This window comes from Mus pahari, chromosome 7 (genome assembly GCF_900095145.1).
Source record: "Mus pahari chromosome 7, PAHARI_EIJ_v1.1, whole genome shotgun sequence".
Lineage (NCBI taxonomy): Eukaryota > Metazoa > Chordata > Mammalia > Rodentia > Muridae > Mus > Mus pahari.
The window spans coordinates 52,467,623-52,481,805 of record NC_034596.1 but is presented as its reverse complement, the minus strand read 5'-3'; the positions used below and the strand labels follow the sequence as shown (position 1 = coordinate 52,481,805).

The window sequence follows — 14,183 nt, the reverse complement described above, 5'->3', positions numbered from 1 at the left end:
ATAGTTTATATCTGTTTGTTGTTAGCTATGATCCTTCTTGTTGTTGTTGTTGTTGTTGTCGTCGTCGTCCTCCTCCTCCTCCTCCTCCTCCTCCTTCTTCTTCTTCTTCTTCTTCTAATTCTGTTGCTGCTGCTGCTGCGGCTGTTGCTGCTACTTCAATAATTTGACAATAACAACAACAAAAAACTTTACATCTGGTCCAATTCTGAAATCAGGAAATACGTATGAATCCTTCCTTTTTGATTTTTTTGGTCCTAAAGTTTGCCTATATTCACCAAATACAAGTGGACTAGTTAGCTTGGGTTGCCAGACTTCTTATAAGTTTGCTATTATAAACCCTTTTTAATTTAGAAAGAACTAAAAGTTAATTGTCCAAGAACTTAGGAACTAACCCATGCAGTTTTGTGTGCTTCTTCTGTTGTTGGATGCTGTTTGGGGAAATGAATCTTTACTGATGGTTACTTAGCTCTAAAACAGTTGCTTTAACCCTAAGATTCAGCCACACTGCACAGTGGTAACTCCTTGGTGATTTGTTCTTCTCGTTTATCTATCCTGCCCACACTCAGACCTGTACCTAATTCAGTATTGGTTTAGGTGCTCTTTAATTCTCCCATCAGCAGTAGCCATGCAGTTTTGTCACTTTTATGACTTTTTTTCTATTGCAATTATGTGTCTCCTTTTGTAGACTGTAGCATCTGAGTCTTTTTCATATTCTTATTCCTATGTACTCTGTACATAAAATTTAATAAGCAAATAATAATGAATGGTATAATTTTTTTGTTTTGTAGCCGAGAGACACACAAGATTGCAGTATTTTACGTTGCTGAAGGGCAAGAAGATAAATACTCCATTCTCACCAATATAGGAGGAAGCCAAGCATATGAAGATTTTGTAGCTGGCCTTGGTTGGGAGGTATTGTTTTACCAGCCATTGTTTTACATTTAGCCCTCAATCACAATATCAATCTGCAAATATCAGAAACCAATCAATGCCTCATATAAAATATTGGAATACTTATATAAGACAATGTATATCCTCCTATATAATTTAATTTAAAGTTACTTATGCCTAGTAATCTAAATACTGTATATTGCACTGCTGTGCTATCCTATTTAAGAACCAGTTATAAGAAGGACTGGGAAGATGGATCAGTTAGTTCATTGCTTGCCTAGTGAGCATGAATACCTGAGTTTGGATTCCTTAACACCCGTGTAAAAGCCAGGCACAGTGGCAGGAATTCCCCAGCACTGGGGGAGTAGAGACAAACAAATTCTGAGAGCTTACTGACTATCCTGCTAGCCAAATCCATAAACTCCAGATTCAACAAGTGACTTTGATTTTGATGAGTATATATTTAATGCAGCATAGTTGAAATAATATCCTTGGTAGCCATTTAAAGTTACAGTGATTTTTTTTCCTTATAGTTGACAGTTATTTCACAGACACTGAGAGTATCTGGTATCGTTGTTGAAGACCATTGCACTAGACTATAAGCTTACAGAGGGCTAGAACTTCTTACCTACTTATGCATTTAATGCCTGTGTTTTCCAGTGTCTAACATATAAGCTTTTCCCCACTTGGTATGTATTCTCTGGGTTACCAACTAGATTACTTTGTGTGAACTATGGAAGCTTTCTTGGCCTCTATGTTTATTTATCACAGATAATATACTTCGTTATACAGCAAAGCATCTATGCTTATTTATCACAGATAATATATTTCATTATACAGCAAAACTTTCAGTTACAAGCATGTATTTAAAAATGCCTTGAAAATATTTTTAAAACAAAACATGGATTTTTCGGTATAGAAGAACCATAGAGTCAGTTTACTAAAAGTAAGGGCTACATGAGAAGAAGAGCAAATTGGAAGGACTCATATATACCTTCTAATTTCAGATTTTACTACTAAACAATACTAATCAGGATAATGTAGGATAGACCTACATAGATCAGTGGAATACAATGGAGTACAGAAATAAGCCCACAAGTCTATAGTTGGATCTTGGCCTGTGCCATACACTACAGAAGGGAGAGTCTTTTCAACAAATATTGCTGACATAACCAAATAGCCATATGCCTGCCAGAGAAGAAGGAAAGGAAGAAAGAAGATGTGGAAGGAGGAAGAGGAAGAAGGGGAGAAGAAGGAAACAAGAAGAGGAAGAGGAGGAGGAAGAGGAGGAGGAGAGTAGTAGTCAGGGGCCTGGAGAGATGACTCAGCAGTTGAGTTTCCCAACCTTCATGCTGAGTCTCACAACTGCCTATAACTCAAGTGTCAGGGTACCCAACAATCCTCTTCTACTTTGATGCACACAGAATACCCCCACCCCGAAGACACTCTCTCTCTCTCTCTCTCTCTCTCTCTCACTCACTCACTCCCTCCCTCCCTCCATCCCTCTCCCTCTTTCCCCTCTCCCTCTTCCCCCTCCCCCCCACAACACAGGCATACACACATAATCAAAAATAAAGTAATTTTTAAATGAAATCAGACTATATTATATAAAAAAATTAACTCAAAATTGCTCAAACACTTAAAATTATAAAACACTTGGATAATATAGGTGCAGATATTAATGATCTTAGATTTGGCAAAGATTTCTTATAGATGTGGCTCAAAAAGCATGGGCAAGAAGGAAAATAGTACTCACCAAAATTAACCCTGTTGTGCTTTAAAGGACACCATCAGCAAAGTAAAAAAACTCCACAGATCGGGGAGAATACTTGCAAATCATGTATTTGAGAAATGTATTTGAGAAGAAATTTGTACATAGAATATTTGAAGAATTTATACAAAGTAAAAAGTAGAATATGATTCACTTTTTTAAAAGCCTACTTTAAAGCATGTGTAGACATGCATGGAATTTCACAAAATTTCCCTAGATGAACAATAGGCAGTTAGTGGCTGTTGATAAAAGAAAAAAAGAAGAAACATACCACAGTCTTAAGTGGTCATCCCTAAACATGCAAACAAGGACAACACCAGTTGGACTCAGTATAACACAAATAAATACAGAGAAGCAGTGATGTATTTGAAAGGACATTATTGAGGGGATATGAGGAATTAGAGGGGGACGGAGGTAAAAATCATACAGATAACACTGTATGAAATAATGGAAATGTACTCATGTGTGAAATCCTTCAATTAAAAAAAATGGCCACAGGACCATAATATATTACTCTAAAGATAGGCAAATGCCTAGTGAACACATGAAAAGACTGTTGACATCATTAGCATCAGGGAACTAAAGAAAACCGCCATGCATATCTCTTCACACCCAGAAAGGTGGTAAAAAAAAAAAAAAAAAAAAAAAGAAAAGTCAAATGGTAAATTTGACTAGGATTTAGAGCAATCTGAACGCTCATATTTTGCTAGAGGAGACAAAGTTTGTGTAATTAAACATAGAGATATCATATATCCAAGTTTGGATTACTTCTGCTGTGATGAAACACCGTGACCAACACAGTTTGGAAAAGAAAGGGTTTATTTGGTTTACACTGCCATGGCCAGGGATAGGGGATATGTTCCTTACTGGTTTGCTCTGCCTGCTTTCTTATAGAACCAAGGACTATCAGTCCAAAGATGGCACCACCCAAAATGGGCTGAGCTCTCTCCCATTAATCACTAATTAAGAAAATACCCTGCAGCCAGATCTTATGGTGGCATTTTCTCAATTAAAGTTCCCTCCTTTCAGACTACTTTAACTGGTCTTGGATTGACATAAAACTAGACACCATGTAACAAAATAGTTCTGCTGTACAGTTACCAAGGAAAAATAAAAGCTTAAGCTCTTATGAAATCTTACATGGCTGTGTTCACTGCTGCATAATAACAAAAGGCAAAACAACCCATATGTATGTCCATATGTGAACAAATGGATAAATAAGTGTAATATGGCCATACAAGCAAATATTAGCCATAAAAAGTACTGTACTTGTCAACCTGAGGGAATTAGAATCACCATGGGGAAAAAAATCCCTGGACATACAGAACCTTTTAAATTAGATTAATTGAGGTGGGAAACTCTAAGTTTGGGTGGTATCATTCTATGGGTTGGGGATCTCAGACTGAGTAAGAAGAGAAAGCAACTGAGTGCAGCATTCATTGCTGTCTGCAGAAGATTGCAGTCTTCCTGATTGCAGATGCAAATGTGCCTCAGCTGAAGAAGCCAGTAACCTAAAACTATATAGGTCAACAACAGTTCTTATAAAACCAAAGAACCAGGAGATGAGCCCCTAAAAACCTGCATATCTATGTCAAAGGTCAAATAGGAAACCTAGACTTTCATCAGCACTCCCAAGGCAGCAATGAGAAGCTCTCTACACTGAGGTTATATCAGATAGCGCGAGAGAAGGCCAAGAAAGCCAATGCTTTTCAGCTCTTACTAGAACATTACTTTAACTTCTGTGCATCAAATGGGTCCAGGGAATCATCTAGTCCTATAACCCTGAGACTAATATATATTGTGTATTGTATCATGACCTAAAATGTTTCCAGATCTTCATACAGATCAATTGATATTTTTTAAAATGTACTTAAATACAGTTAAATTTTGTGATTTTTTTTTTCCTACTTTTTTTATTCTAGGCCGTAATGGGTACTTGACTAGGAAGCTGCAGAGCCGTGAAGTGGTCCTGGCTAGCTGCCTTGAGAGGCATGCATCATAGGTTTCTCAGGTTAGAGTCCATGGCTCCTGGGACACAGTATGCCTTTCACTTCCTGAGAAACCTAGGCACTCCCTCAGGCAGTGACATGTTCAGGCTGCACTGTATTTCTCTGTGTGTTTCCTTAGAAGTCAAGGGAACGTGGAAGCTTCACAAGACAACTGGTCTCAAACATTAGTTTTGTGTGTCCTGCATAATTTGCAAGCATCATTGTATTCTGGCAACTGCAATTGTATTGATCCTGGCAATTGCCAATATATTGTTTCTGATAAGGGTATAAAAAGTCTGATTGCTCTCAGTAAAAATTGCCACAGCTTCAGTCTTACTATAACCCCTCTCTGACTGCAGCCTGGTTTAATTCTCCAACGGGCCATATCAGGTAACCTTGGCCTGGTGAGTAAGTGCAGGTGCTTACAGGAAGACAGTTTTCTGAACAAATATGAAATATCTAATTGATCATTCTGTGAGTTGACATTGTTTTAACTTTACCCCAAGTCCTTTCAGATTTTTCCTCTGACTTTAGTGTCCCAAAGCCTTTATTGTTTACTGTTAATACCTAGTGACCTAACAAAAGGTTTACAGTAAACAGTAGTTGATTTCTTTCTTAATTAATTAGCTCCTACTAATTAGAGACCCTTAAATACTATTTTAAAAACACATTGGGGTGAGCAAATCACCCTATTAAAGTTATCTCTTTATAATACCCAATAAAATGTAAATAGTTTTCTCTCAGGCCATGTATGACACATGCCTCTGATCCCAGGACGTGGGAAGTGGAGACAGGAGATTAAGAATTGGAGGCCAGCCTAGCTAGGTGAGACCCAGTATCAAACAAAATAAAACAGTTGTCATGCTCTGTTATTTAGAAAATATTAATAGCAAGACATAAAAGTTTATACCTGTTTAGTAAAAGCTTATTTTTGTGTGTGTGAATCCTTTCAATTTAAAGTTGGTTGAATCTGTACATGTGGGCTCCATAGATACAGAGAGCCAGCTGTAATGCTAGATTTAATATTGGCTAATAACATATAAAAGACTCACTTCTTTTCTCCACTTTATTGAAAATTGATTTTTTCATATAATATATATATATATACATATATATGCAATAACATTTTTACTCTGCTTATGGTTTCCCTTCCCTTTACTCCTTCCCACATCCCCTCCCATCCAGATCACCCCTTTCCATCTTTCACTAAAAAACTGGTGTCTAGGGGATAATAACAAAATGTAATACAATAAAACAAAACTATCACTTCAGAATAAGACTAAACAGAAGGAAAAGAGCCTAAGAGAGGGCACAAGAAACAGAACAGACCTACTCATTCACACACTCAGGAATACCATAAAAATACAAAACTGGAAGCTATAATATATATATGCAAAAGACCTGTAGAGTAAAACAGGAATATAATATAATATTTTATATAAAATATACATGCAATAATATTTTTAAATTTTTTTAAATGGAAAACATGAGAATGTCCTGATGTGACATTCTGAGGCAAGGAATCACCACAGATGTCTTTGAGTTTGTTTTCTTGTGGCTACCTACTTCTGGGCATACAATCTACCCTGAAGAGTAGCTTGTTTCCCAATGAGACTTTCTTGGAGAACACCAAATTTTAATTTGCAAGTGGTTATCAGTTGGAGATTGATTGTGAGTTGGGGTGGGGGTACATGTCCATTTCTTTCAGCTGTAGGACCCCACCTAGTGCAGGTCCTGTGCATGCTGCCTCAGTCTCTGTGAGCTCATGTGTGGGTCAGTCTTACTGATTTAGAAGATCTTCTTGTCTTGGTGTCCACTGGTTCTTATACTCTTTCTCCCTTCTCTTCTGTGGGGGTCACTGAGGCTTGAGGGAAGAGAAGTGATAGAGACAAGCTACTTAGGACTGAGTGTTGGGACATCTCTCACTCTCTGCGTGTAGTCCGACAGTGGGTCTCTGTTCCCATGTGCTGCAGGAGGAAGCTTCTCTGATGGTACCTGAGCAAGGCACTGATCTGAGATATACAGAATAAAAAACTTTACTCCTCGTGGTTTTGTGAAGTGAATTTTGTTCTTTTTCAACAATGGTTCTAAGGTAGTGTTGTTGATGATGGTGATGATAATGTTTATGTAGTTCTTCACTGATTCTAGGTAAACCTTACCAACCATTGTGGCTTCATGGGAGGACTGCAGAAGAACAGAAGCACTGGACTGACCACTCCGTATTTTGCTACCTCTACAGTAGAAGTAATATTTCATGTATCTACAAGAATGCCTTCTGATTCTGATGACTCTCTGACCAAAAAAGTAAGTGCTGAGGGGAAAAATTTTAAATTGAAGCATATTAGTTAAGAAAATCAGTATGTAAAATACTAATATCCAGTTGGTGGATCCCTGTTGGTAGGTGAAGAGTTTGTTTCTTTAACCAATGCCATCTTCAAAACCAGGATTGTTGTGTAGTAAATTGGGTTTTCCTTTAATAAACAACATTGATATAATTGTAAGTTACAGTCTCACTATAGAACCAATCCTTTTTAACATTAAATTCCTAGATTTGTTAACCTATAATCCTGTATTTTGTATCTTTAGGCGTTTATCGCCATATTTTTCTCCCTGACTTCATCAACTGAATTATTATTTTTTGTATAGTTTGTTGTTGTTGTTGTTTGTTACATGTCACCTGTTTTCTGTTTGTTTATTTGTAGACATAGTTTTGCTGGGCAGCTCAAACTGTCCCTGAATTCATGTTCCTATTGCCCAGTCTCTTGAGTGGTGGGATTATAGGTGTATATCAAAACAAATCTGGGTTTTATTATAGTTTATGTATTTGTTTTTTTTTTAATTCTGCATATAAGTGAATTCATGTGTTTTCTCTGTTTGGATTATTTTACTTAGTATAATTTCCTTCAGGTTCTTCCATTTTGTAGCAAATGTTAGAACTTTCTTTTTTAAAACTAGTCAATATTTCATCACATACACATATATCACATTTCCTTTATCCATTGTCATGAATGAATATTGTCCTGGTTTCATTTCTGTTGCGATAAAACTTAGGGAAGAAAGAGTCTATTTTAGTTCACAATTCCAAGTTACAGTCCATCATTGTGGGAAGGCAAGACAGGAACTTCAGATATTATCCACAATAAAGAACAGGGATCAGTGGATACACACTTGCTCACCCACTAGCTTGTTTCTGCTTAGCTTAATTTCTCCAGACTTAGACAGGGGTTCTCAGGAACCCCTGTCTAGGGAATAAAGCCTCCCAAAGTAGGCTAGACCTTCCCACATGAATTTATTTAATTAAGAAAATTTTCACACAGACATGCCCACAGGTCAACCCAATGCAGAAAATCCTTTATTGAGACTCTTTATCCAGATAATTATAGATTGTCAAGTTGATAATTAAAAGTAGCTATCACAGATTATAGAATGTTTCCATTTACTAGTTATGAATATTCCTTTATGATATCTTAGCCTAGTTCACTTTGTCACACACCCTTCAGTCATTTGAGAAGAAAGCATCTATTGAGGAATTAATTGGCCAGATCAGAATAACCTGTGAACATGTCTTTGGAAGAGACAGTCCTTATTATTAACTGATACAGGAGGGCCCAGCCCAGTCTGGGCAGCACTATCCTAGGTAGGTGGTTTTGGGGTGACTACCTCATTTTTACCCAAGGCAGGCCATAGATACTAATCAGCTCTTGCCTTCTGTCTTAGAACTAGCAGTAAGTCAATAGTCTAGACTGCAAGTAAATCATAAGACCCCCATTTCAGAAGAGCTCTCACCCCATATCCATGGGAAAGGAATGTTTCACACAGAGAGCAAGAAGAATCAGCAGACAAGCTTCAGGTTTTGCTGAGTTTCTCCCCCCCCCCCCCATTAACATTAGTCATATTCTTAGTCCAGTGACATTTCTGCAGTGCTTTATGGCTGAACCATGAAGTCTCCATATGAACCCAAAGGACAATGTTCAGAGTGTCTGGATAGCCAAACACATGGGGGTTCCTACAGAATGGCAGTGCCAGAAACAGCATGCAAGCTCTACACCCCTTCTTCATCTCTTACCCCATACATTTGTAGTGCCTAATCTCGATGGTCAGCTTCATTGGATTTAGAGAGGCATTTAACTAAGGAAGGAAGTTTCTGACTGAAAAAAAAAAAAAAAAAAAAAAAAAAAAACCAGGAAGCCAATTAAGTGCTGGTGTTTCTTTCTCTCTGCTTTCTGATCAGCACTGAGGATCAAATCTCTCCCACCGCTGTTTCTTTCCTGTTGTAATAGACTATTTTTCTGAACTAGAAACCAAGTGAAACCTTCCCATAAGCTGCTGTCTCCCAGGTATTTGGTCAAATATAAGTAACTAGTACAGCAGTGGTTCTCTACCTTCCTAATGCTGCGGCCCTTTCATACAGTTCCTCATGTGGTGACACCCAAACATACAGTTATTCCATTGCTACTTCACAACTGTAATTTTGCTATTATTATGAATATAATGTAAATATGGGATATACGGGATATCTGATATATAGCCCCAAAGGAATCAATACCCACAGGTTGAGAACCACTGTAACACAATATCTCTTATTCTATATTCTCTATAATAAACCAGTGAATATATTCTGGATTTTGTGATCAGTTAAGCACATTTGTTGACCCCCAAAGAATAAGGTTTTGAGAACTTCAATTTATAGTTAGTGTCAGAAGCACAAATAAAACAACATGCTTGTGGTTGGCTTTTGAAGACTAGCAGACTTGGAACTTGGTTATTTAATACTATCTCCAGCTAGAATTGACTGGAGGACAACCAGCTGTTCTCTGGTGCTTGAGCGTTGCTTGCATAGGCACCACTCACCCCTCGTGTCAGAGCCTGTTACTGAGTGAGAGGATAGGAAAACCTCATTCAGGAATATGTTTTCAGACATACTTGTAGTTTTGTAATATAATTTCAAGTCAGAGAGTGTGACACAACTGTTTTTCATTCTCTGCTTTGGACATTAAGATTGTTTGTAGTTCTGTATGAATTACAGGATTTGTTTTGATATTTCTCAAGAAAACTATAGTAATTTTGGTAAGGATTAACAAAATCAGTATTGTTTTGAGTAATATTACTATTTTAACCATATCAGTTCTGTGGATCCATGAGTACAATGTATCTTTCTATTTGTTTATCCCTTGGTTTCTTCATATGTGCTGGCTGTTCCTGAACAAACAGCTTTCTCCAGTCAGCAGATGAACTTATTCCTCAGTTCATTTTCTTTCACACATGACCTCCCCTCTCCCTCCTACTCCCACTCCTCCCAACTTACTTTCTACCTCTAAAATTTACCAATTCTAGAATAAGTAGAGGCATATAATAGTTGTCCTTTTGTACTGTCTTGTTTAGCCAGGTATTTTTAAGGTTTTATGCATGTCATAGCACGAATTTATTAGAATTTCATTCTTTTATATGACCGGATATCTAATTGTATGTACTACATTTAATCTGCATATCTGTTAATAGACATTTGGACTGCTTCCACCTCTTGTTATTTGAATAATACTACAGTGAACATTGGCATTTTGTTTAAATGCTGGTTTTTTAATTCATTTGGCTATATACCTATATTATTGGGTTCTGTACACACTGTATGTAGAACTATCTGAAGATGTGCAGTATCAGTTGTACCACTTTACATCCATGTCAGGCATGCACAATGGTCTCAGCCTTTCCGCACCACCAACACTTATTAGGAAAAAAAAACTATAGACATTCTAATAGGTACAAAGTAGTTATTTTGCTTGGATTTTTTTAGGCATAATTTATCTGTCTATCCCAGACTTTTTCTTGAATTTGCTGTGCAGCACACACTCATAGTCCCCTTGCCTCTCCCTTCTCACCACCATGCCTGGCCCAAAGTGGCTTTTTCCCTAATAGCGGGTAATAGTGAACATCTTCTCATGCATATACTGACCACTTGTTTATCCACTTTGGAGAAATGTCTATCCAAGTCCTTTACTCATTTGTTTGTTATTTTTCTTATGTTGTTATAGAATTTATACATTATAGACATTAATCCCTTGTCTAGTATATGTATGATTAATCAATATGGACCCAAATTTAATTGTTTTTTTGCTACCTCTGCTTTTAATATCAAGCCAAGAACCCATTGCCAAATTCACTGTCATGGAGATACATGTCTATTTTGTTGTGAGAGCTTTACCTATAGCATTTAAGTTTTCTCTTCACACTGAGCTACTTGTAGTATATGGAATGTGATACAGAGTTGCACATAAGTGCCCAGTCTTTTCATCACTATTTCTAGAGACACTGCTGTCTTCTAGTTCACTAGTCTAAGTGTCTGTCCTTATACCAGTTGCATGCTGTTTTGATGGCTATTTATTCAGTTTTGACTCAGGAAGTATAAATTCTCCAGCTTTTGTTTAAAATTGTTTTGGCTTTAAACATCTCTTAAAGACTTCATATAAAAGCTTTAGAATGGGTTTTCTATTTTTGCCAAATCTACTGGAATTGTTCTCTCTTTTTAAATTATCAAATACAAAATCAAATACAAAGTAAGACGATGTTTTTATACTTATATAATGTATTTTGGTCATCTTCACTCCCTCTGTTACATTGCTAGGATTTTGATGGGGATATATTGAATCTGTAGATAGTGTCAGGAAGAATTAATGTTGTGCCTTTGGAGGTTTTATTGCATTTTAGAATGTATTTTGTATGTGTGTGGGCTGTGTACTTGTCATGGCACACATGTGGGGTCATTGAGAACCAACTCTTACCTTTCCGTCATGGGCTTCCAGGGGTGCAACTCAGGCTGTCAGGCTCAGCAACATGGCTCTTACCCACTGAGCTGTCTTTCTGGCCTGTTCTGGTTTTTATTAAAGTGATGTTTTATGTTTGTTTGTTTGTTTGTTTGGTGGGAGTGGGGAAATGTGCACATGTTTGCATGTATGCCACAGTACATATGCAGGTTGGTGGACAACTTGTGGGAGTCAATTTTTTCCTTCCACCATATGGATTCTTGATGTTGAACTCAGGTTGTGAAGTGGCCAGTCTTAGCAACAGGTATATGGTTATAGTTTTAAAACTTTTATAATTCATGCATTTGCCTTGCTGTTAAAATAAATATTGTTAGAGAAATCCCAGCCTAAATTAGCTTTTTTAGTTAAAGCAATTTTTGTTTGTTTGTCTGTCATAAAATCCAATAGAAGGAAGGTATAAATATGATCTCATGATTCAGTATTGCTACTTTAAACTTTCTTTTCATAGAAATCAAAAACAGAACTTGCTCGCCTTGCCATAGACTCATTTTCCCTCATGTTAGTTTTATTGTATTCCCTCATGTAGCCAGACATGTTAGTTTTATTGTAATATCTCTTTCTAGCGGGTTAAATGTTTAAACTTAATCATAGAAGCCAGTTGTCTTACACCAGTTCTTCTTAATAAAAAATCACTTTCTGTATTGGTATTTTTTCTCCTGAATTTAATAAATTCCACATTAGTGGTAATAAGTTGAGGCCTAGAACATGTCCTATTACAAATGAACAATTGGATTTCATTAGGTTGTCCCCCTGTCCTTTGTACATATATCTTCAGGTGTGTTAATCCATTCAGTAGACACATTAATGAGCACTGGCTGCAGTGTAATATTGGAGAAAGTAAAGCTCGTTGACCTCAACATGGAGTTTAATACCTCTAATTAAATTAGATAGTCGGCAGTCAGTATAAAGAAATCGCCATGCCTCTGGCAAGCTAGAATTATTTATGATCCTGGTTCTATGTTTTAAACTTGGTAGGGGAAAAGTCATTTATATATATTTTATAAAAACTAAAACATTCTGGTGTATTATTTTAAATATGTGGTGGTTTTTTAAGTTATTTTCATTTTATTTTCTCAGAATGAGAAGTTAATGTTTCTGGATCTATTTAAGTATAGCATTGTTTTATGAAGTGAAAGTTTCTCAAAGCTCAATATAATAGCAGCAGAATCTTTGTAACATGGACTATATATTTTGAACAAATTAGCCATTCAATCTAGTAAAGTCTCTCTTAGAAATATTATGCCACTGTATCAAAAATCCTGATATAACCCTGTCGAAGCCTTCTATTCTATAAATTATTTCTACCTGAGAAAGATTGATGGAAAATGGTTAAAAATAATTTCCACTTAACTGACTGTATTCACCCCTAAAAATCAAAAGTGCTGCAAGCGTTGGTGTAAAGTGTTGAGAGCAGCCTCTCTCATCTTCTCCGTCTCCTTGTTGCGGCCACTTGCGGATACTCTGCTTCCAAGGTAGCTGAATCATCCTTTTAGGAGTTTGATGAAGATCAAGTTGAGATAATTGTAAAATACTTAGTTGGACTCTCTAGGCTATCTTTCATTTCCTGAACCCCCAAAAGAGGAAGAAGAAGTACTCTGCTGTTTAAGTCCGTTTCCTTTGAAATACTATTAGTGTAATGGACAGCAGGTCATGTCTTGAAACTTGATCACAATAGTTTCTGAAATAAATGGGTTGTAAAGATTCTTCTTGGTCCAATTTTTACTTCAAATCTATTTTTATCTTAATTTTAAAACAAAATTAGCATGTGAGAGACTTCCCAAAGAACAAGAAGCTAAATATAATCTGAAAAATCAATTTTAAAACTATATGGGATAATAACAAAAAGGTTTTTATTATTTTATTAAAAGTGGGTTTTATAATATATAAAATAATAATAATGGATTCTATGGAATTGTCATAGTTTGCTTTCTGTCACTGTAATAAACTCCATTATTAAAAGCAATATAGAGGGTAGGGTTTATTTGGCTTATATGACCCAATTACAGCCCATCATTGAGAGAAGCCAGGCCAAGAACTCAAGCAGAAGCAGAGGCAGGAACCATGTAGGAATTCTACTTAGTGGCTTGCTCCTCATGGCTTCCTTGGCTTGCATACACACACACACACACACACACACACAACCCAAGACCAGCCTGCCCAAGGGTGACAATATCCATAGTGGGCTGAGCTCTCCCATATCAATTATTACTCAAGACAGTGCCCTACAGACATGCCTACAGGGCAGTCACATGGCTGCATTTTCTCAGCTGCTGTTCCCTCTTTCAGATGACCCAAGCTTATGTCACGTTGACAAAAACTAACAAACACAGAAATTCTACTTGTAGTTTCAGATCAAAATTAGTAACTAATGTTACAAATTCTATTTAATGTCATATTCTACCCACAGCCCCAGCTTTTTAAAGTGTATTCCTGGTGACAAAGATAGAGGATGGAAATACTGTCAGTGGTAGCATGCCAGCTTGCAACCACCCTGCACAAGTTGATGTGGACAGGATAACTGTAGCTTCTCTTTGTACACAGAGTAAGACTTAACCCCAGTCTTCCCATGTGCTTTGCCCCCCTTTCTACTTACCCTTGATCACTGCTGCTGTCATTCTTACTGATTTACTAACCTGCCTCCACTATCTTTTTTTTTTTATTTTCTTTATTTACATTTCAAATGCTATCCCGAAAGTTTCCTATACCCCTCCCCCC

The 14,183-nt window shown here is 36.9% G+C and overlaps 1 protein-coding gene across 10 annotated transcripts in view; it reads left to right on the top strand.

The window, feature by feature from the left end:
• The window catches only part of Ralgapa1 (Ral GTPase activating protein catalytic alpha subunit 1), a 221,187-nt gene that overhangs the window by 164,818 nt on the left and 42,186 nt on the right, over window positions 1-14,183 (top strand). For all 10 annotated transcript variants that reach the window (XM_029540679.1, XM_021201484.1, XM_021201489.1 and 7 more), the window contains 2 exons: window positions 789-912; window positions 6,799-6,954. In XM_029540679.1, coding sequence (XP_029396539.1) covers window positions 789-912; window positions 6,799-6,954 — 280 coding nt within the window. The remainder of the gene's footprint in view (window positions 1-788; window positions 913-6,798; window positions 6,955-14,183) is intronic.